At 38.5% G+C, this 24,108-nt stretch overlaps 1 protein-coding gene and 1 pseudogene across 3 annotated transcripts in view; both read right to left on the minus strand.

The window, feature by feature from the left end:
• Positions 1-685: 685 nt before the first annotated feature.
• ALCAM (activated leukocyte cell adhesion molecule) overlaps positions 686-24,108 on the minus strand; it is a 208,467-nt gene continuing 185,044 nt past the window's right edge. For both annotated transcript variants that reach the window (XM_032299220.1, XM_032299221.1), the window contains 2 exons: positions 5,683-5,795; positions 686-3,115 (listed from right to left, as the gene is read on the minus strand). In XM_032299220.1, the coding sequence (XP_032155111.1) occupies positions 5,708-5,795 (88 nt within the window). In that variant the 3' untranslated portion in view covers positions 686-3,115; positions 5,683-5,707. The remainder of the gene's footprint in view (positions 3,116-5,682; positions 5,796-24,108) is intronic.
• LOC116565529 lies at positions 9,500-12,053 on the minus strand (annotated as a pseudogene). Its single transcript, XR_004275487.1, has one exon. The product of XR_004275487.1 is annotated as a transforming acidic coiled-coil-containing protein 3 pseudogene (transcript).

Here is a 24,108-nt window from a genome sequence, read left to right on the forward strand (position 1 = left end):
GTATTAATTAATGTTTTCTAATTTTACGTATTATGAAAAGGAGTATTTTTTAGAGAAACTTAGGGAACAGCGTAGGCTGGGGCAAGGATTCAGATCTAGTTTGATACCCAACTTATCTACTTTAAAGCTAAGTGCATTTGGGAATTATAAACTTTCTCTAAACCTCAGGTTTTCAGCTGTTAAATGAGGGAGATATTTAGTACTATTTACAGCTGTTAACTGTTAATGTATGACTGACCCTAGCACATAGTATGAGCTCAATAAACATTAATTTCCTTCTATTATGTACACAGCTGGCTTTACCTTATTTTGGAGGGAATACATTTCTTTGAAAGTTCAGGCCTGGGTAATTCCAAATGACAATCTGAATAGAATGTTATTGGCAGAGGTGAACAAATATGAAAATGTTTTCTTAAGGTCCTAGGACAGTTACATGGGACACCCAAGAGTAGGTGTGATCCTATCATTGAAGACAGATGCATTCCAGAATCAATCACTGGTGAAATCCAGGACTTGCTAAGGTAGCCCACCTGAGATAGTAGGAAGGCATGGGGAACTTTATTTTTCTGTACTCCTTCTCCTGAAAGATAGAGAGTCACAGTGAGTTTTCCACTCTTTGATAAAGACAATCACTTTCCACACATGAACATTCTAATTTAGACAATAGTCAGACAACTTTGAGAGACCTGTGAAGACGTATTTCAGTTTTATTATCTTTTAGGTATAGACGGGTATGTTAATCCATTTCCACATACAATTCCTATAATCACATATAGGGAGTGAAACTTGAACCTGCAAAACCTGTTTCCTGTTGACAAAGAGTTAAGTTGGAGAGCCGAATCCTCAATCGTTGAAGATTTGGATTCTTTTTCTTCCAGCCTCTCTGTGCATGTGGCCGCCATTAAACAAGTAAGATTTCCTCTTTATCCAGGCACTGATGCGATGATAATAAAGCTGTCTCTTTTTTCCTGCCAAACTTTCTGCTTTCAGTCCAGAGCTCTATTTCTCATGTTCTGCTCTCTAGGTTCTGACAGCTGTTTTGGACTCAATTAACCATTGCTAGTGGAAACCAAGAAACAATTGTAGCATAACCCTCTCTTTCTATTGTCATGTTGCTTCTTTCTGCAAATATATCTTAGAAGTTAGACTTTAAACCTTTGATCTCCCACACCAAAAGAAAAAATAATATTTATATGGAAGTAATTTTATTTTAGTGTTTGTGATTTATTGTGGAAAGCAGGTGTTTAAAAATTTTAGAATTTCTTCAACAAAATTCTAAAGAAAAAATAAAAAAGAAATCACAGTATTTACAGAGATAACAGAACGGCTTAGCCATGCAAAACAAATAACTTTGGTTTTTCCCCTTTTACTTTGGTTTAAATATTGACCAAGATTCAATTTTTTTTCTGCCAAATAAAACTTCAATAAAAGTTTAGAGGCAAAATAACATATTTTCTTTTTCTCCCATAATATTTTATACAGCATCGAGTCTAAGAATATTTTATGCATTTAATCCATACCAATGCACTACAGGAAGCTTTTATTAAATGGAGTCACTATTGCCCAGACAGGAAATGGTTTACAAATGTACAATAACATATGTTTCTAAATAATGCAGAAGTGGCAAAATATTATTCCTATTCTCATCTGAATTTGATTTTCAATTTATTTTTCATTGCCTTTATAATTTTTTATTTCATGAGTCTAAGAAACAAACACCAGTTTTCCTTTTCCTTTCAAAGAACATAGTTCTATACCTAGAAATCTGATGCTCATTTATCTTCCCGTTAAAGTTGTGTAAATCCTGGGAAAGAAATGGCTATGCAGTGTTCTCCCAGAAACCAAGCTTCTGCTTGAAAGAGCAAAGTTTAAAAGTCAAGTCACAAGTAGCTATTGGCCCATATCCAGTCTACTTCAAAAATTTCCATTTATACTATCACCCTAAAAATTTCCTCAAGCATAAAACATGTTTATAAAGTTACAAATTTGAATGTAACTAAAGATACATAGACATTTTATTATTACACTTTCATGTACTGCTTGATAAATTATGTATCAGTTAAAAACACTAAATTATCTGAAGGTGCATTCAATATCTGTAGGGTAGTTAACAAAAACACACACGAAAAAAATATATATTCTATATTCTGTGGAAAATAACACAGCTTTGATAATGATCACTGTTAAAAACTCCAATTCTGATTGATATCTTTTTAATCATGAAATAGGTATAATTTTAAGGCAGTGGATAACCCAAAGGATTTAACACCAATTTGTAATTACAGTGATTTACATTGTGATCTATGAAAATGGGAATGTTGACCATGATTTTTCCAAACTGTTTCTCACACACTGTTGTGTTCTTTCCTTTTGACAGAAAATAATTTATTAGCAGGTGTCTGTAGAGGTTAAATGCTACTAAATTCTGTTTTATGTCTTTTTCAGAATAGGTAAAATTGTCAGTTTAGGAGTACCTTTATGTATGTGTGTCTGTATGCATCTGTGATTTATTTCTGAGAGTCCGCTGGTGGCACATCAAAGAGTTGGCCCCTATGGTGCCTATCAGTATGACTCTCAGCCTCCCCTCCCTTGTGATAAAAATAATCGCTTTTGATTAGGGCAATGTGAGTGTCCCCAATCTTCACAAGCTGCCACCTTTGGGTTTTAGGTGCTTGTGAGAAAGTTTGGGGGATTACTGATAGCAATCAGAATCAGAAATGTACCTGCTCAGATTATCCATATAAACAATTGAAATAAAAACATTGTACATCAGATTAACAGCAACTCCCAGAACAAAGCTTACAGTGTATAAAAATAGCTACGTAAAAAATTTACATAAAAGGCAAACCAAAAAGAAAACCTCAGTGCAGACATTTACAGAAAAAAAAATTGAACCAAACACAACATATGACCTATTATCATGGCTGCCAAAACTTGTTCTTACTGTTTGTAATTAAATTTCATTGTTTTACTTGAGATAATTCTCTAAAAACCTGTGACAGCTTGGTAGAATGAACTGCTTAATACTTGAACCATGAATTGCTGTCAATGTCTTTGTTTATATCTTAAATACAATCCACGTTCATGCTTCAATTGGTCTATATGATTTTTATCTCTGAAATGAAAAAAAGCATAATTTAGATAAGCTGCCATAGCAATAATTTTTAAAAAATCAATAGATAATTTGTACTGAAAGTAATTTAGTAAATTACTTTACAGGAGGGCCTTTTATAAAACTCCATTTTCCCCAAGCCCATCTATAATCTCAGGCATTGCTGCATCCATTCTACAAATAATTTTTGGAATTATTCAGTTTTTTTTTTTGTAAAGAATGCTTAATTAATACTAATAACACCAGTTTTTCCAAGAAAATATTTCATTGCCTTTCTCTTTTGGTTGAAAATACATCATTACTTCAAATCACACTATTTTATGGTATTTGTCTTCAAGAACAGTTTTTCATTGAGAAGTTACTCTATACAGTTTTGAAGAAAACAGTAGTTAAAAATCTATGTTTACAAAGGACTGGGGAGAAGAACCCTAGAGAAGTACAAAAAACAAAGAAACAAAAAAAAAGTCATGTGGAAATGCCGCATACTTGACATCCAATGAAATGTAAGATAGAAAAGCAATCCAGTTCTGATTTCTTTCACCCCATCAGTGTAAAATCCTGGCTTTCAGATTTTAAAAAACAAGTCTTATTTCAATTATTCTATTGTTCTCTCCTGTGTGCATCCTTTTAAATACAATGCTTTCCTATGCCCCATCCTTAATATGGGATTAATTTGGATGAACCACTCAGATTGTTACTTGTGGTGTATTTATAATGAACCTGAAGTTTACTGTGGTGGTTGGGGCTTTTCATATCATATTGGTAAGCTACAGTGACAGTTACTCTAAAAGATACATGCAATAGTCCAAATGGCTCTTCTGTTTGCTTGGTTTAATGAACACAAATAAAAAGGAAAACCTCAAATTGCAAGTGGCAATGCCATGAAAACATACCCCTTTTTGAGATTGTCTTAAAAATCACACACATACAGCTATTTTATATATAAATATATATAACATATGTAACAGACATATGCCTCTACATATGTGCATATAGATACATGGATACATATATACATATACACACACATATACTACCTATAAATGCATATGCATATTTATATACACACATGCACAAGTTTGTTAGACTTTTCATTAAAATGATTTGGGATATTGACTGTATAAATACACTCAAACTTTCATTAAATTCCTAGATTAAAATTTTTTATTTTTTTATTTTTATGTTTTGAGACATAATCTTATTCTGTCACCGAGATTGGAGTGCAGTGGTGCCATCTTGGCTCACTGCAACCCCCACCTGCTGGGTTCAAGTGATTCTCCTGCCTCAGCCATCTGAATAGCTAGGATTATAGGTGCCTTCCACCAAGCCTGGCTAATTTTTGTATTTTTAGTAAAGATGCAGGGTTTCGCCACGTTGGCCAGACTGGTCTCAAACTCCTGGCCTTCAGCGATCCACCCGCTTCAGCTTCCCAAAGTGTTGGGATTACAGCCGTGAGCCACCACACTAGGACTAAAATTTTTATATTTTAAAATTATTTTCATAATTGTTTCTTTAAAATAAAGGTATTAGAATCTGTTCTTATTGAACCCAAACACCAATTCAAAAAATAAAGCTTCTTTGCATTCAGAGTTTTTGCATTAAAATATAAAATACTAATTAAAGGTTAACATCTCATAGTTGGTTTTTATTATTCAGAGGATAATTACAATTTTGAGGAGGGAGTGGGGGAGACTTGTAAGTTTCCATTCTTCCAAAAACACTTTCTGAGTCACAGAAGTTTCTTTTGAAAAGCTCTCTTCCTGTGTTGAGAGGATGTGGAGAAACAGGAATGCTTTTATGCTGTTGGTGGGAGTGTAAATTAGTTCAACCATTGTGGAAGACAGCGTAGTGACTCCTCAAGGATGTAGAACCAGAAATACCATTTGACCCAGTAATCCCATTACTGGGTATAATATAAACCCAATATTGCTGGGAATTTATAAACCCAAAGGATTATAAATCATTCTGCTGTAAAGACACATGCACACAAATGTTCATTGCAGCACTATTCACAATAGCAAAGACTTGGAACCAACCCAAATGACCATCAATGATAAACTGGATAAAAAAAAGATGACACATATACACCACGGAATATTATGCAGCCATAAAAAAGGATGAGTTCATGTCCTTTGCAGGGACATGGATGAAACTAGAAACCATCATTCCCAGCAAACTAACACAAGAACAGAAAACCAAACACCACATATTCTCACTCATAGGTGGGAGTTGAGCAATGAGAACACATGGACACAGGGAGGGGAACATCACATACCGGGGCCTGTCAGGCGGTGGGGGGCTAGGGGAGGAATAGCATTAGGATAAATACCTAATGTAGATGTGGGTTGATGGGCGCAGCAAACCACCATGTATACCTTTGTAAGAAACCTGCACATTGTGCACATGTATCCCAGAACTTAAAGTATAATAATAATATAAAAAAAGAAGAACTATCTTCCTGTTTTGAAAGCTGTAATTATGGAGCATCTTAACATAAAACCTTTCATCTTTTAAGGATGTTTCCTACTTTTCAGGGAATTATTTCTATGCACCTCATGCAGACTGCTCACCTGGACAACTAGAACAGTTTCTCTCTTAGGCTTCAGTTTTGTGATTGTTTTCTTCTAACTTTTTGTTTTCTTCCATATTACCAAGGTCCTTGTTTACATGTTTTGATGCAGTCCTGCAAGAGATTAAATAAACTTCATTACATTGACACATACATGTTCACCTTTATATTTAAGATTTGAATTAATGAGTCTTTGAAAAGCAAATGTTTTACAGAAAACTGGTAGGCAAAAATTTTCACATCTGTGAGCCTTGACTGATAACGAAGCACATTCTAGTGAAATTAGCTTGGTGATGAGGTTGCAGTAAATGTATGCTAAGAGAAAAAAATCAATTATTTTGAACAGACTGTACAACACCTTGATGCATCATGTTTTCAGCTAGGTTATTTTTCTCTCCACTTCCTTTGAAGTAACTCATCATTTGATAGTGTAAATTTTCATTCTAAGCAAATTTTCTGCAAAAAAAATTTCTTAGGACATTTCACTGAGGACTTTTCCCTTTGGTATTCCCTATAATGTATCCCAGTTGAGCCAACGCCCTATGTCTATCTTTATGGATTCTGTTTTACTGAATACATAAAAAACAAGATTATTGAGATCAAGTTTATGACAGAACATTGACAAGAGAAGCTATGGCAACCCTGACATGGCTAGTTCTCAAATTGTGGTCCCCAGACCAGCAGTATCAGCATCCCCTGTGAACTTGAGAGAAATGCTAATTCTTGGGGACAGCAGAACTACAGAAACAGCAACAGAAACTGTGGGGATGGGACCTGTGATCTCTCTTAAACAACTCCTGGTGATTCCACTGCTTGCCACAGTTTGAAAACCAATGCCTTAATGGCTACTTTGATTACACATGCCTAGACTCTATTCTTTAAGAAATAAAATCAGGTTTTCTTAATTACACAATTAAGGTTTTGTAGGTAACTAGGAGAAAGCAGAACAAATGGTAGCTGTATATCCAAGAGTGGATCACCCCCTTCTTCCCTTCCTCCCTTCCTTCCTTTCCTCCCAGCATCCAGGATAAGAGACAGCTGCAGACATTATATGCTCTTCCAGTCAATTCCTGCCCAAAAGCTGCTACAACCTGACTTCTCACATAACAGCTTTACCTGCAATGGTAATTTGTACGTAAATGGAATCATCTCACCTGTATTCATTTGTGTTTGCCTTTTATTTAAACTAAACCATAAGTTTGGGACATTCATATATAATGGCGCATATGATTATAGATTGTTCATTCTCTTTGGTCTATAGGGTGTCATAGGGTGAATAAACCAAAATTTATTTATTTATTTGACTGGTGATTGCTATTCTTGTTCTTTCTTTCTTTTGGAATTTCAATTTTATACATATCTCAGACATTGTGTGTGTGTCCACATGTTTCTTATGCTGTTTGTCGTGGCTATTCTTTTTCCTCTCAGTGCTTCAATCTGGGTGCTTTCTGTTGACGTGTATTCCAGTTTCCTTCTCCCGGGCTCTGCTGTGGCCCATCTGTGTTAGATTCATCCATTGAAAACTTAGTGTTTAATATAATGTCTTTCAGTTCCAAAATGTCAATTTTACCCTTAATCAAGTTGACATTTTGGAACTGAAAGATATAATTCTTTTTCTCTTTTCAATTATTGCTTTTCAATTCTCTATTCTTTGATCTCTTTTGAGTATCTTTTCTTACACATTTTCTTCTATGTTATTTATAGTTATTTTCATTGCCTTATCTATTAATATTGAAATAGTTACAATTTTCAAATAATTCAGTTGTTTGCTTATCTTTTTGTCTTGATTGTTGGTTGTATTTTCTTGACTCTTTGCATATCTTGTCCTTTTTAATTTTGCTGACCCTATGAACAATAGATCTAGAGACTCCACAGAACATTATTTTCTATCAGATATGTCTCCCCCTTTCCTTTGTTAGGCTGAGGGGCTGATTACCACAATTCTATCAGGTATTGACCTAAGTGGGAGCCCCACTGCAATTTTAGTAAAATTTGGTCTACCTTTGGCTTGCTCCTATTCTTAAAGCATGGTTCTTTCAGGCTTCTAATTGACATCCTAGAAAGTATCCCTTTCTTTAGCTCTAAAAATGCAGCGAAATCCAGCTTTTCCCTTCAAGCTCTTAGCTCAGTTCTCCATCAATTTCCCCCATGAAACACTGAGATGTGGGAAATCTCTAGTTTCGTTGACTTGACCATAAGGTCTTTGAGATAATAGCAATGTTATATTTATATTTTATCCATAGCACAGTGACTAGAACGTGGTAGGCATCCAAAAGATCATTATTCTACTAAGATGAACTGACATGATACTTTATGACTATCTCCTTCTACTGTTCCTTAACATATTAGTGCTCACCAATATGAAGTCCATACATACCCAGCTGCTTTTTTTACAAGCAGGTAGACAGAATACCACATTGAAATGACAAACTTGAGTGATTCTTAATCCAACCTTTCCAGATAGTTCTGCACAGAATCATATGCATAAACATGTCTTTAATTATTCTAATATCTACTAACTGTATATTCTAATAAGTGTAATGTCTATAACTGTAAGATATTGTGGCAATTTTAAGAAGCCACATAATCCACAAAATCTCTTCTCTCTTCTATTTTCTTCCCCTTGTCTTCTGTCACCCACCCCTCTAATTTTTTCTCCTTTCCATTCCTCCTTTTTCTCTCTACTTCTTCTTTTGCTTCCTCTTTTTGTCTTTTTTTTTTTTTTAACCCACTTCATTATCTGCTACTCCTTTTATCTAAAAGAAGAATTATAACTTGTTTGGAGCAACTAGAGAGTGATAGATAAAAAAGTCAACATTCAGTAGGTAAATCCTAGTATTTTCTAGGATTTTAAAAATCAACAGTGTAATACATTACGACAGTGACTACTGAAATGTAAATTGCGATTTTAATTTTTTTCAACTTGTCTTGACCTATATGGTAAGAATAAAGCCATATTCTCGCTGAGTGTGCAAATGATTTCACAACCTTGAAATAAAGCATGGACTACAAGGAATTTTGTTTTGAGTAATACTGAGCAAAAAAAAACCCAATTGTATTTTGTTAGCGCTTATATTTATAACAATGATAAACCCTCAGAAAAGTACACAATGAACTATTTGACTGTTTGAGAGTGATAAAAATAAAGTAGAAATTGAGAGAAAATTTTCATGGCTTTTCCTCTGAGGGTGCTTCTCAGCTTGGGAGGCATGGACTAAGTAGAACAAAAGCTGGAAATCAAGGGGAAAAAAGTCTTAGAAAGGAGACAGTCACAGTGTGGCAAGAATTCCAAATTTGTGTACACACTATGGTAAGCTCCTTGGATGACTCCCTGAACAGCATGTGTGGGAGAAATTTTAAAAAGCTTAGTGGAAAGCAATATCAGAAGGCTTAGAAACCTGACAGATTTTTAGGTACTACCCGCACAGTTTGGAGTTGAACCTCACCAAGCCAGAAATGCTTAGCAAACACATCAGCCCTTGTATTGAAACCCCAGAAAAACCAAGAAAGACTATATGTCAGAACTTGACATTCAGGCTGTGTGCAGTGGCTCATACCTATAATCTTAGCACTTTGGAAGGCCAAAGTGGGTGGATCACTTGAGTTCAGGAGTTCAAGACCAGCCTGGCCAACATGGTAAAACCCCTTCTGTATTAAAAATACAAAAATTGGCCAGGCACATTAATGTGTACCTATAATCCCAGCTTCTTAGGGCTCCGAAGCAGAAGAATTGCTTGAACTGGGAGATGGAGGTTGCAGTGAGCTATTATTGTGCCATTGCACTCCAGCCTAGGTGACAGAGTGAGATTCCCAAAAAAAAAAAAAAAAAAGTACTAGACATTTATCCTAAGACAGACATGGAATACAAACTGTAAAATTAACCATCACAAGGGCAATTTGTGATGTAGAGCAATTAGCCAGGCAAACGCTTCCGCCTGGGCCTTGCTCCAGACCTAGGCGATCTCCTCGTTTGCCAGCTGCAGCTCCTCATTGGCGTGGGCCTTCAGGGCCTGGTACCTCTGGCCTGCCTGGGTGATCCTCGCCAGGTAATCCTCCACACACTTCTTGAGTGACTCTTCGCTCTTGCGGTAGCCCTCAATCACCTCCTGTTTCTCAAAGCGCTTGAAGAGGTCAGAGAAGGACTTCTCCATGGAGTTCAGATCCGCAGTCAGCTGGTCTTTTTCTTTTAGAACTTTCTGGATGCCAGCTTTGGCAAGTTCCTTCTGTTTCTGAACCTCCTCCATGACCTGGCATGTGACCTCCTCGAACCTGTCCATGATCATCCCCAGCTCTAGGTGCTTCCTGTGGAGCTCTTCACACCTGCCGCTCAGCTCCTCACACCTGCCCCTCAGCTCCTCGTTCTCCTCCTGCGTCACCTTTACCGCCGCGTCCAGGTCCTTCTGGCTGTACTGCGGCAGGTCCACTATAGGCCCGGTGGACAGTGGTGGGCCCCCAGGCGCGGGCACCCCTGGGGGTGGGTCTGGCACCAGAGCATCCAGTGCTCCCAAGAAATCCAACTCCACAAGCGCGGCTTCCCGCGGACTTCCTGACAGAGGCTCCTCCACACCGTGCGTGCTGCTGGTCTCCGTGGCCACGGGCCCTGGTCTTTGAGGCCTGTCCTTCAGGAGAGGTCGAAGTTGAGGTATAAGGACTGCTTCCTCAAGGCCGACTCCTTAAACGAGGAAGCTCCAAACTGCTCCAGGTAATCCGCCTCCGCCCCTGTGCCTAGAACCTCAGCGGGGTCTCCGAAGCTCTCCTCTCTCAGCTCCAAGGCAGGCGGCCCCTGCTGATGGGTGGATTCTGGCTCACTGTCCGGACAGCCTGTGGGAAGCGAGGTGCCAGCAGAGTTCGAGGCTCTCTCCTTGCTCTCTGCTCCTGGGGTCTCAGCTGCCAACGGCACCACAGGTGTGTCCTCTGCTGAGGCCGAAAGCAGCTGCTGGCTCAGATGGGAGCCCGGCTCCTCCGTGGGACTCCGCGGTTCAGCCCCCGGCTGGCCCGGCCTGGTCTTGGGGCTTTCCGGGGGCTGGGCCTCTCTGCAACCAGACTTGGTGCCACCTCCGAACGGGGTGAAGTCTGGGTACTTCATCTTCTCCCAGTCGAGGTGGAAAGAGCCGCGAGAAGCCAGCTCCGGGGGCTGGTCTCCTCCTCCACTCCCACCCTCCTCTTCCAACACCGCGGGGCCTGCTGCTGCCCTGCCGCCACTCTCCTCAAGGGAGGCTTGAGGTCGGATCTCTCTCCCCGTCTTTTTGGTGGGGGTGCCCTTTTGCTGGTGGCGCCATCGGAGAAATCAAATTCAAGTTTTATGGGTCCAGTCCTCGAGGAGCTAGCCATCTGACCTGAAGCCGCTTCCTCCAGAGGACTCAGGGTTGGGGCTGTGCTCTCAGCAGCAGAGGTGTGCGCACAGGTAAGGGTCTGCGTGCCACCTGCTGGCATGGGGCCTCGCCAGGCAGACCCCCCAGGGGGGTGCTCCTCCACGTGCTTCCTCAGGGATCACACCAGGAGGCCAAGTGGCCACTGCTGTGGGCGCAGAGACCCCGCCAGGCCTGCATTTCTCCTCGGCTCTGTGTGGAGGCTCCGCTCTATGCTGGGACTCTGTCCTGGGAGGGTCTTCTAGGGGCTCAGAGGTGGGTGTCATTCTCTTGTCTAAGGAATGAGAACTAACGTTTTCCTGCAAGGCTTGCTCAGGGCTGCCAGACAGTTTTCCTGGAGACACCATTTGGTTTTCAGAACTTCCTGGGCTCTGGGGAGAGCTTGAGCAGTCCAGGTCAGCCAGGGCGCCCGTGCCAGGCTCGCCGGAGCTGCCACTCTCAAAGGTTGGGCCTGCATCCCCCAGAGGGTCGGTGTCAGACTCCACTGGTTTCTGGATAATTCCATGAGTAGTTTTGGCATCCACTGCCTTGATAAGCTGTTGGTTCTCCTTCTGTGTCCATCTCGGGTGAGAGTTTTCCAGTCCCAGGGTGCCACCCTGAGCCAAAGGAGCCTCGAGTTTGCTGGCTATGCTAGGACTTAGAATCCTGTGCGTCTGCGGATCCAGAAGAGGCGTCTGAAAAGTCACCTTCATAGCTTTGGCCAGGTTCTTGGGTGGCACATTTTCTTTCTGTGACTCACAGGGAGCAGACGATCTTCTGGTAACTTCCAGTGGCGAAAACAGAAAGTCGCAGTTTTCTGTACTTTTTTCACCGCTGATATTTTTGTTAAGACTTGCAGACTCATTCTGGTGATGGTGGACACCTGGGAGGCTGTGATTTGAAGAGCAAAGTTGGGGAGGGTCCTGGAGAAGAAGGATGGGGCAGCCGGGGCAGGTCGGTGCTGTGGCTTGAGAAGCCCACTGTGGTGCTCTGTGTGGGTGGGGAGGGAAGCTTGCAGAAACCACAGGCTTCTGCAGCCCGAGGCGGAGAGGCCAGACCAGACCCGAGCCCGGCCATTGGCGCAAATGGGACTTCCAGACGACGCTTAGGTTTTTGGTCTGAACAACTGGGGACAGGGCAGGGGAAGGGGTGCTGGATCGCTGGGGGACCCGCAAGCCTGGAACTCATGGAGAAAGTGACTCGGAGGAGGCCTTTCCACGGCCTGGAGGAGCGCGGGAGAGCAGCAGGCCCAGCCTTGATCAGGCGGGGCTTTTACTGACTGTGGAGCCACTGGGGGTGGGGGGCCCTGGGCAGACAAGGGACCAGCCCCAGGCTGGTGCTTTCATTTACCCCAGAGCACAGAGGGCTGCGGCGCGGAGGAGGAGGCAGCGGGGCTGCGGCTGCGGGGAAGTGGTCGGGCCCCTGCTGAAATTTTTTACAAATTTTCAAAAGCAGTGAAAAATAATATCCAATGACTTCTTTTTTTCTCTAGAGATGGGGTCTTGCTATGTTGCCCAGGCTGGAATGCAGTGGTACAATTATAGCTCACTGCAGCCTTGGACTCTCGGACTCTTATTTTTTTTTTCTTTCCAGACAGAGTCTTGCTCTGTGGCCAGGCTGGAGTGCAGTGATGCAATCTTGGCTCACTGCAACTTCTGCCTCCCAGGTTCAAGCGATTCCCATGTTTCAGCCTCCTGCATAGCTGGGATCACAGGCATATGGCACCATGCCCAGCTACGTTCTGTATTTTTAGCAGGGACAGGGTTTTGCCATGTTGGGCAGGCTTGTTTCAAACTCCTGGCATCAAGCAATCTGCCCGCCTCAGCCTCCCAAAGTGGTGGGATTACAAATGTGATCCACCTGCCCGGCTGATAAGCTTGTGTAGCTAGGACTACAGGTGTGCGTTATCACACCTGGCCAAAATCCAATGACTCCTCATTAAAAACAAGACAAGCCAGAAGGCAATGGGACATCTGTAAGGTGATCAATATTCTAATAAGAAGTATCAACGTAGAAGTCTGTACCCATGAAAATATCAAACAAAATTAAAAATGAAATAAGAATATTATCATAAAAACAAAATCTCTGACAATTTATTGGTGGTAGACATGCATTCCCAGTAATGTTAAAGGAGGTTTTTCAGAATGAAACTGATATCAGACAAAAGCTCAGATTTATTAAAAATAAGTAGAGTGCTGGAAGGAGTAAATAAATAGATACAAAAGAAAGTTTTCTCAAAGTTTTTAACTTTTAAAACAGATAATAGACTCCAGAGCATAAAATAATGGCTGCTTGTGAGGCTTAGTACTTAGAAGTAAGATAAATAACAGCAATAGTAAAAAATGCTTGAAGGGGAAATGGAACTGTATGCTTATTACCTTCTAATATTACACGTGAAGTGAATTTGTATAATTTGAAAAAAAGTCAGTAGGGGTGAGAAGATTTAAACAAACTATTATTTGCTTTAACCTAATTGACAATTACAGAACACTAAACCCAAAAACCCCCAACAAGTTTTTTTTCAAGTGTCTATCGAGTATTCACAAGGAAAAACTGCATACTAGTTCAAAAAATAAATCTCAATGTACTTCCAAAGACTAAAAGATTATGTAGTAGGTTGTACTGACAAAAAAGAATTAAATGAGAAATATTTGGAATTTAATGCAGGTCTGGTCACTGGACTTCAAGGAAGAAACCACAGGGAAACATAAACTGAATGAATGAGAAAGCGCAACATGCCAATGTTTGTGGAATACAGGTAAGAGTGCTGAGAAGAATTTATAATTTCAATGCTTGTCTTAGAAGAAAGGCTAATATTAAGAATCAAAATTTTTATTTCAAGAAATTAGAGAAAGAGGAAGTGAAATTCTAAATAAGAAAAAAGTAATGATAAGAGCAAAATAATAAAAATATGCACTAGAAATAAAAAGCAAAGCAAAAAGTTATTCGAGGTCATTATGAAAATTGATAACACCCTATAAAGACTGAGAAATATAAAAGAAAAAAATAAATTAGCAATATTAGAAAACAAAAAAGTGTTATCACTATAGAACTTAAATGCATAAAAAGGATAAAGGAATTAGAACTTATATGCATAAAAAGGATAAAGGAATTCTGCAGACTTTTTTTTTTTGCAAACATGTCAATAATTTAAATGAAATGAATAAATTCTTGAGCAACCTGCCAAAATTTATTCAGAAAGAAGCAACTCTGTGTCTATAAATTGAAATTATACATTTTGTTTTGAAGCAAGTTCTCATGAAGAAAACTAAAGGTCCAGTTAGTTTCATTATTGAATTCTATCAAACATTTACTGAATTAACCAATTCAGAAAAAGAAAACGATGGGACTCTTTTATCAATCCATTTTATAAGATCCACATTACTGTAGTACCAAAACTTGATGGTGATGTTATAGGATAAGAAAATTACAGATCAATATTCCTTGTGAACATAAACAAAATAATTATTCATAAAATGTTAGTAAATAGTATACATCAATATGTAAAAATTATGATAGATCATAATAGACTGAGATATATTTCAAGAATGCATGACTGGCTTACCATTCAACAATCAATGAATGTAATTTACCATATTATCAGGGTAAACAACATGATTTTTTAAATAGATATGAAAAGAACATTTGAGAAAATTCAACAATGATTTGTGAAGAACTACTGGTAATCTAGGAATATTAAAGAAGTCATTTAACCTGATAAAGGAGACTTTGTAGTAAAGAATTTGGCTTCGTCTAAAGAGAGATCTGAACTTTGTTTTCAGTTTCTGGGAGGCCACATCTAAACAGTTGGAATTTTCTGAGCTATACAGGTTTTCTTATGTATGTTGATCCCTTAAATTACACCTGATAGTTTATGCTAGTGAGATGTCTCAGGACAGGGCCTTCTACTCATTAGTCTTAGGGTGAGGTATAATGACACCAGAAAGACCAACCATAGTTGAAGGAGGGAACTTTGAGCTATGTGATATCAGTCTAACCTCAGGTGGAGACAGGCTGGAGGTTAAGTTCAGCCAATTAATCATGCTTATGTAATAATGCCTAGTAAAAACTCTGGACACTGAAGTTTGGATGAGCCTTTCAGGTTGGCCATACTCCATGCTTTTGTCACACATCAATGCTGGTAGAATAATGTATCCCTGAGGACTGTGGAAACTTCACATTTGGAATCTTCTTAGACTCTGCCCTATTTATTCTTCCCTTGGCTGATTTTTAATGTCATATTTTCTTATAATAAATACAACAAGGAATATAATAGATTTTAGTAAGTTCTGTGAATCTTTCTAGTGAATTATCAAACCTGAGGACTGTTTTGCAAAACACTAAAACTTGTATTTGGTGTCAGAAGTAAGGGTGATTGTGTGTGTACTCTTCCCTCTTACTTTGTGGTTAGACCCTAACTCCTTGCATTTGGAATTCTTGGGCAGACTAGGTAATTTGGAAGACTATACCCTTAACTCTGAGTTTGACTAACTCTGGGTAGGGATATATAGCTAACATCATACATAACTATAACTATTGAGCAATTTCCCTTCTAAGGTTGGGAACATGCAAAGATACCCCTTCTGAGTATTTCTATTCAGCATTATATTGGAGGTGCTTGAGTGCAAAAAAGCAAGCAAAAGAAATAAATGGTATACAGAATAGAAGGAAAGGAGTAAAATTATCTCCATTTGCAGATGTAATCATTGTTTACATAGGAATCCACAAAACAATCAATATAACTAACAAGGTAATTTAATAGATGGTAGTATACATTTCAACATAAAAAATTAATCATATTTTCACATACTAGTAAGAAAAATTTGAAACATTGCAAAATTAATTGTATTTATACTAGCTGTAAAATGTATAAGCATACAGTGATAAACTTTTAAGGATCTAAAAGTTTGTAAAAATGTCTACATTTAAAATTTGAAATATTACTAAGAAAAATTGAAAAGAGCCAAGTAAATGAAGAGAATATGATCATGGATTTGAAAACCAAATATTAGTAAGTTGTCAAATCTACCCAAATTCATTTGTACATTAAAAGCAATGCTAATTCCACAAAATTTGTTTTGTGGCATAGAAATTAGCAAGTTGCTAAAATTTATGTGAAAATACAAAGAAATAAGATCTCTAAAACAACCAGAAGATCATCACAGTTGAAAGTCTCACACTATTATGGTAAATTAAATTTTGACAAATGTGTTAAGGCTGAAAGAAAGTCCTTTTAACAAAGTGCTGGAATGGCTTGATACACAGATATAGCAAAAGCAAAAACCAAACAAAATCCCACCTTTATCTCACACTAGACACAAAATTTTAAATAGATCATGCCTTTAAATGTAAAAGTTTAAAAGTTTCTAGGGAATAACATAGGAAAATACCTTTGCCAATTTGGAATAAGCAAAGATTTCATATAGTAGACAAAATGGGCACTAACATTATAGGAAAAATTGATATGCTGTTCTTCATCAAAAGGAATCATTTCTGCTTATCAAAAGGCAGTATTAAGAATGGGAAAATCAGGCTACAGACTAGGAAAAATGTTCCCAACATATCTATGTTAAAGGATTTTAATACAAAATATGTTAAGAACTCTTACTAATCAATTACAAAAAGACAAATACCAATAAAATCGTAGACACAAGATTTGAATAGTCACTTCAAAAGGAAGATATAAGATAGCCAATACATTTATGGAACTTAAAATTTTTAGATCTCAAGGAAATGCAAGTTAAAACCAAAACTAGTTATTAATTCACACCTCCTAGAATGGCTAAAATTCAAAAGAATAACACCAGATTTAGGCAAGGATGCAAAGGAACTAAAACTCTTACGGATGACTGGTGGGAGTTGTAAGCAGGATGACTATTTTGGAAATCTGCATGGCAGTTTCTCATAAACAAATGTCTCCTGGAAGATCAGGCAATTCCACTCTTAGGTCCTTACCCAAGAGAATAGCAACATATGGCCACAAAACACATTTTTATAAAAATGTTTTATTTTAGCCATACTATTCAGAATAGCCCCAACTGGAAACTATCCAAGTGTCCAAGAAGAGAATGCATTTTAAAGATGTGGTATATTCTAATGGTTAAATACTATTAGCAATATATATTTTAAAAAAGCCACTAATATATGAATAAATCTCAAAAACATGTTAAGTGAAAGAAGCACAATATCAAAGAGTACATTCTCTCCAATTCCATTTGTATGAATTTCAAGATTAGGCAAACAACCTCTGGTCATAACAATTAGCACAGTGGTTTCCTAAGAAGACAGGGATGACGGGGCTGGAGAGGAAAGAAGTCTAAGGGAACTTTCTAGGGTGATGTAATGTTCTATGTCTTGACTGGAGTAGTAGTCACTGCTATAAACTGAATGTTTGTGCCCCCCTGAAATTGATGATATGACCATCACATGATTAGATTGTAAAGGTGGAGCCCTTATGAATGAGATTAGTGCCCTCGTAAAAGGGACTTTGGAGAGCTCTCTTGCCTCCTGCCATCATGTGAAGTTACAAGAAAGCACCTCTATGAGTGGGTCCTTACCAGACACTAGATTGGCTGGTGCCTTGATCTTGAAATTCCCAGTCTCCAGAACTGTGAGAAATAATATTTTTTTTTTTTTTTTTTTTTTAAAAAGCCATCCAGTTTATAGTATTTTGTTATAGTAGCCATAAACTGGGTGACTTTAAAATATATGTATATATGTATATTACATATATATATTTTATAATTTATAAAATATAAATTATGATGGTTATTTAAATTTTCCACATCAGTGCCTCTTTTTAACAACCTTAAATATGAGAGAAAATTTAAATTACAGAATCACAGCAAGTTAACATGGGAAGAAGCCCTAAAGGTTACTCTCTAGTCTAAGCTATAAGGCAGAGAGGAGTCTTGGCCTAGGAGTCTGCAGGCATGGGTTTTGTTTTGTTTGTTTGTTTGTTTGTTTGCTCTGTCACCCAGGCTGGAGTGCAATGGCATGGTCTTGGCTCATTGCAACCTCTGCCTTCTGGGTTCAAGCGATTCTCCTGCCTCAGCCTCTAGAGCAGCTTACAGGTGCCCACCACTATGCCTGGCTAATTTTTGTATTTTTAGTAGAGTTGGGGTTTCACCAAGTTGGCCAGGCTGGTCTCAAACTCCTGAAGCCTGGGGTTTTATCCTCATATGTTAAGTCTGACCTGTTAAACATGCTATGTTCATCTATAAATAGAGGAAACACCAGGATTTCCTTGTAGAGCTGGTGTGAGGATAAATGTGATAGTATATGTGAAAGCAGCTGGCAGGCTACATGCAGGGACTCACCAAATTGAAGGTAAGTCAGGGAGCTAATGGCCAAGGCCATAAAGCTACTGCGTAGTGGAAAGGAGTTTAAATCTAAGTCTCAATTCCTCATTCTGTATAATTCCCTTAAGTGCAGGACCTTTAAAGGATGAAAGTTACTTGCAAATAACTATTCAGAAGATTTAAAACCTTTTTTGGCGAGATTTTCCAAATATTATGTACTTGTTTTGAAATCTCAAAAGCAGGCAGGAGACTGCTTTGGGTATGTTTCCTAAGTATGCCTTTAAACAACAGCATAGTTAGAGAGGATGGAGAAGGTAGGAAAGCGAAGGGGGATGACAGTGGTAGGTGCAACCAGCAAATCACAATCTGGTGGTATCATTTGGAAAAGCACAAAATACTACAATAGGGTTTTATATTTAGAAAACCAAAGCAATACTCACTTAAAATAACTCATACATAAAAGAGTATATGAGATTTTAGATTTTCCAACAGACTTTTCAGTTTGTATAACAAATTGAAAATTCTCTTAGAGGGGGTGTGAGGAATCCTTATTTCTTCCTAGTTAGAGGAGTGTTTTCTGTGAGCATGCCTACCTCCCAGAAGGTACCACAGCTGTTGGTATTTAGGACTGGCATCTTGGCAGTGTAGAGTTACCACTTCCAGCAAACTGGCCATTGATACCTGTGCAGGTAGTTAGGGTCATGCCCAGGAGTATGGTTATTTTTTCCCCTTCTTTGGTCACAGCTCAGTGGAAGGAGTCTCCCCTTGGGCCAAGTTTAATGAAAAACTAGAGGAGGAGAGCAGCGCACTAATCCCCAATGAGAATTGTTAGCAATTTCTTGATTGAAGAAGGAAATAGAGAAGGATAAATAGTTGGTCTTATTACTACAACTTTCAATTTATTAACCTTAAAATTTTTAAGACTCTACAAAGAAATTCCTCACTAAAATTTTATATCCTTAGAATTTTTTTTTTTTGAGACGGAGTTTCGCCCTTGTTACCCAGGCTGGAGTGCATTGGCACGATCTTGGCTCACCGCAACCTCTGCCTCCTGGGTTCAGGCAATTCTCCTGCCTCAGCCTCCTGAGTAGCTGGGATTACAGGCACGCACCACCATGCCCAGCTAATTTTTTGTATTTTTAGTAGAGACGGGGTTTCACCATGTTGACCAGGATGGTCTCGATCTCTTGACCTCGTGATCCACCCGCCTCGGCCTCCCAAAGTGCTGGGATTACAGGTATGAGCCACCCCGCCCGGCCTTATCCTTAGAATTTCTAAGACTCTACAAAGAAATAGGGACTGCACGCATCCTTAGTGAACACAGAAAATGGCTTAGCATCTTGGTCAATAGTGAATATGACAACCATTAGGTAAAAGGCTGGGGGATCGAAATGAATGCAACAATACTGAATATGCAGGAAAACAGATGCCAGCTGCACGTGCCCAGCATCACAGCTGAAAATATTTCTTTAGGGTAGATGATGGGACACACACATCCTGGCTCATGGCAGAGAACTGGACTCCTTCACCTTTGGAAAAGACATTTAAAACAAATGTGATTTTTTTTAAAAGCTAAGATTAAATGAATATATCAGAGGAAATTTTGAAATATGAACACATTATATTTTAATGCAAGCCCTGTTTTCCTTATGGAAAATTACAGGTAACATACAGTACAGTAAAAGAGGGGAGGGCCACAGATGGTGCTGCCCTGTGAGTGGCCAGTGACCCTGTGATAGACTAGGTGGAGACTTTGGGATTTCCACATTATTTTATTTCTCATCAGGTCCCCTCTATTATTTATGCTTTGATAAGATAGTGAGGCATTTTCTTTTCTTCCTTCTGGCAGCCTGCCAGGTCATGGGTAGAGAAAGAAAGTGAAGTCAATGTTTGGATTAGTCTGACTTCTCACACACATGGAGAGAGCAAGTCTGTGTCAGCCCTGCCCTTAAGACCATGCCCCTTCCTCCATAGTACCAATTAAATGCCATCAGCCAATCAAAGTCAGAGCTGAAATTGTAATCCTGGTAAGGCAGCAAAATATATTTGAGAATATGGAATTTGGAATAAAATAGTACTTATGGTATCTTGGGCAGGCAAATCCCACTGAGACTTAGATACTACAAAATGGGGTTAATTGTATGAGGATTTCAGTAAAAAAAAATACCAAAAAAAGAGAAAAAAAATCATAGGTTCTCATGTAGTAATCAATGAGTAAAGTCACTTAAAATGTGTTGTAAGTGGTCCTCCAGCACTATCTTTTCAATTTGAAAGGACTATATGGAATTTGGAATAAAATACTACTTATTCAGTAAGAGTCCCTTTTCCCTTATGAGAACATATATTTGCTTTTATTTGTACATTCATTGGGAAACAGAATTCAGTTAAAATCAACTTTCTTGCAAGATCATGTTCCATATATTAAAAGACTGCCAGGAAGGATTCTAGAAAGGCTTAATACAACATTGTTTATTGAGGTTTTGGTGTTACAGGCAAGTCCTCTTTAGCCCTTCAGTCAATTTAGGATTGTCTCTGTTTCCTTCCAAGAGAGTACTGCAGTAATAAAGCATAATGTAAGGCAGAACTAACAAAGGGTATTTCTGACTTTTAGATTTCAGGATTATTTATATATTACACACTAATTTTCATGAAAATAGTCTTGAGTTCCATAGTTGAAAAAGATAAATCTCTCATTAAGTTTCCAAGATTCATGCAATGACTATTTTGAGATTACAGATGTTTGGTTAACATTTGCTTCTAGTTTAGTTATAAGAAGTATGGGCCGGGCGCGGTGGCTCACACCTGTAATCCCAGCACTTTGGGAGGCCGAGGCGGGCGGATCACGAGGTCAAGAGATCAAGACCATCTTATTACTACAACTTTCAATTTATTAACCTTAAAATTTCACCACCTGGCCAACATGGTGAAACCCCGTCTCTACTAAAAAACAAAAACAAAAATTAGCTGGGCATGGTGGTGCGTGCCTGTAGTCCCAGCTACTGGGGAGGCTGAGGCAGAATTGCTTGAACCCGGGAGGCGGAGCTTGCAGTGAGCCGATATCACACCACTGTACTCCAGCCTGGCGCCTGGCACCTGAGCAAGGCTGTCTTAAAGAAGTATGGAGGTCAGAGTCTGTTAAATACAGCCAACCTGGAAATTATGGTTTTAATATATTTGTGAAGAAGTTTGTGACTACATCACTCTGCCTTTACATTTTTTCCTTCAACTTCAGCTCTCTTAATTTTTCATTAGTCTTGTACTATGAGATATGCAAGAAAGGAGTGGATCTTAAATAGTAACATTTAACTTCCTGTAGAACTCAAAACCATGTTTGGAGGACAGGGTGGAGAATGAAAAACGTAATAGAAAGTAACCACTGAAAAGATCTCTAGATCTTCAGTGCTTTTCCATCTGTTAAGCAATTAGACAGAGTGGACAAATTAACGCCTTTTCCTGACTCTGAGAGTTAATACCCTCCATACATGGGAAAAAATCAGAATCATCTAGTCTCATCATCAAAACGTCTTCAGTTGTTTTTTTTTTTTTAACAAAAAACTTCCATTGGGAAGTCACATGGATTAAAGCAGAAAGAGAGTCATGAGTCCTTACTCTTAAATGAATATGTCATTTCACAATGGGAAAAGAACACAATTACTAAGTCCTTCTTGCTCTAGTTTTCCACTTCTGAAAATTATAATAAAAAATATGTAGCTCCTATTAGTGGAATAAGCAGTGAGTGCTGGTGGACTATTCACTAGTTATATTAGCAAGTGTACTCTTAAATTTTACTTAGAAATGAAAGATTGTTTCTCTTATCTCTCTCCAATGACTTTTAAAATTATCAATGCAAAGAACTTAGCTAAATGTTGCGAAAATTTCACTGCTTTGCTAGCTGTGAAGGCCTTAAACTAGCTTCTAGGCCTTAGACATTCTTAACTTGAAAGATTTTATTATAAATCTGAACTTGCTCTGAACAAGCAGCTTAAAGGGTTAAGAATAATAATTCATATTGCAAAAAGACTGGCTTATTTCAGAAGGCACGAGCAAGGAATAACTAATCAGGAATGCAAAGCACTTAGCAAATCTGAAGTATTCCACAAATTCTTAATGAAAAGCCTTGATGATTGGAATGAGAATTGCAATTTATTACTTTGATTACCAACAGTATGAACTCCATCAGAGTTGGTGAACTTTTCAACTAGGTAACAGTTATTTAGATGAATGTTCAGGCGAGGTGGTAGAAGTTGAGCTTAATTTAACGAAATACTTTGAAGGAAATGCTTGAGGCCTTAACCTAAGGACACCATGAAGCCAATGTCCAGCATTTATTTATCTGTGATTTTAATTTTGAGTCACCACATGAAGGAACAAAGGAAAGAATGCATACATACATACAAATTTATTTTATTCACAGGTGGACAAATGGTGTCTGATGAGATACTGGATGTTGGGGGTGCTCCAAGAATTTAATATTTATTTGACCCTGATGTAGAGAATTATGTTTTTCTTTTTCCCAGCTAATTTTCAAGATACAGAGAAATTTTATTTTCATCATTTTAAGTAATAAAATTACTTTGGAGTACATTAGAAATCATAATCAAATGAAAATACTCTAGAACCCAAGCTGTGGATTTGTGAGTAAATTATTACGGATTATAAAGGGAGGATAAGATTCGAATATCAGAAAACTTGTACACATAGAAGGAGAACTTCTACAAAACGGATGTTGCCTCTGAGAGGCAACTGTTTGCTTTTCCTTTCACTTACATGGCACAGGTATTCCAGGTTTTCTGTAGATGCTATAGACACAAACCCATGTGAAGTGTTTATAGGTAAAATGTTCATTGAGAAAAAGAACAAATTTGTTACCAAGTTGTGATGGTTAATTTTACGTGTCCACTTGACTGGGTCATATGGTACACAGATATTTGGTCAAATGTTATTCGGGCTATGTCTGTGAAGGTGTCTCTGGGTGAGATTAACATTTGAATGGAATCAGTAGGCTAAGTGAAGCAGATTGCCCTCCTCTATGTAGGTGGGCCTCATTTAATCAATGAAGATAAGAATGGAACAAAAAGGCTTAGTAAGAGGGAACTTCTCCTTACCTGACCACTTGAGCTGGGACATAGTTTTTTTCTTGCTTTCAGTCTGGGATGGAAACATTAGTTCTTCCTGGGTCTTAGCCCATCTGGGTTTCAGACTGGAATTTACACCTTCCTGGTTCTCAGACTTTTGCACACAAACTGGAAATATACATTAACGCTACTGTGTCTCCAGTTTTCTGACTGCAGATCTTGGGACTTCTCAGCCTCCATAATCATGTCAGTCAATTTCTTATAATAAATCTTTCTTTACACACACACACACACACACACACACACACACACACACACTCTACTGGTTTGATTTTCTGGCAAATCCTGACTCGTACACCAAGTATTGGTGCGGGCTGCTTAAGACCAAGGAGAGAAAGACTGATATCGGGAGCAGCTGTGCCACAATGTGAGTAGGCATTGTGTGCATCAGTGACAACACAACAACAGGAGAAATGTTTCTGCCTTATGTGGCAAAAAATAAAGCACAGCGATGGAAAGTATGGCCTACTCATTAAACACAAAGATTCTAAAACATCACTGCCTTAAATCAAATAGCAATTATTTGACTTAGAAACTAACCTTAGGCCAGTCATTTAACCATTCTCTGCCTCAGATTTTTCAAAGGTAAAATATGAATAATAACGGTATACACTTTATAGATGTGCTGTGAGAACACGAGCTC

The sequence above is a fragment of the Sapajus apella genome, unplaced genomic scaffold, assembly GCF_009761245.1.
Source record: "Sapajus apella isolate SASKATOON/1434 unplaced genomic scaffold, GSC_monkey_1.0 scaffold40, whole genome shotgun sequence".
Lineage (NCBI taxonomy): Eukaryota > Metazoa > Chordata > Mammalia > Primates > Cebidae > Sapajus > Sapajus apella.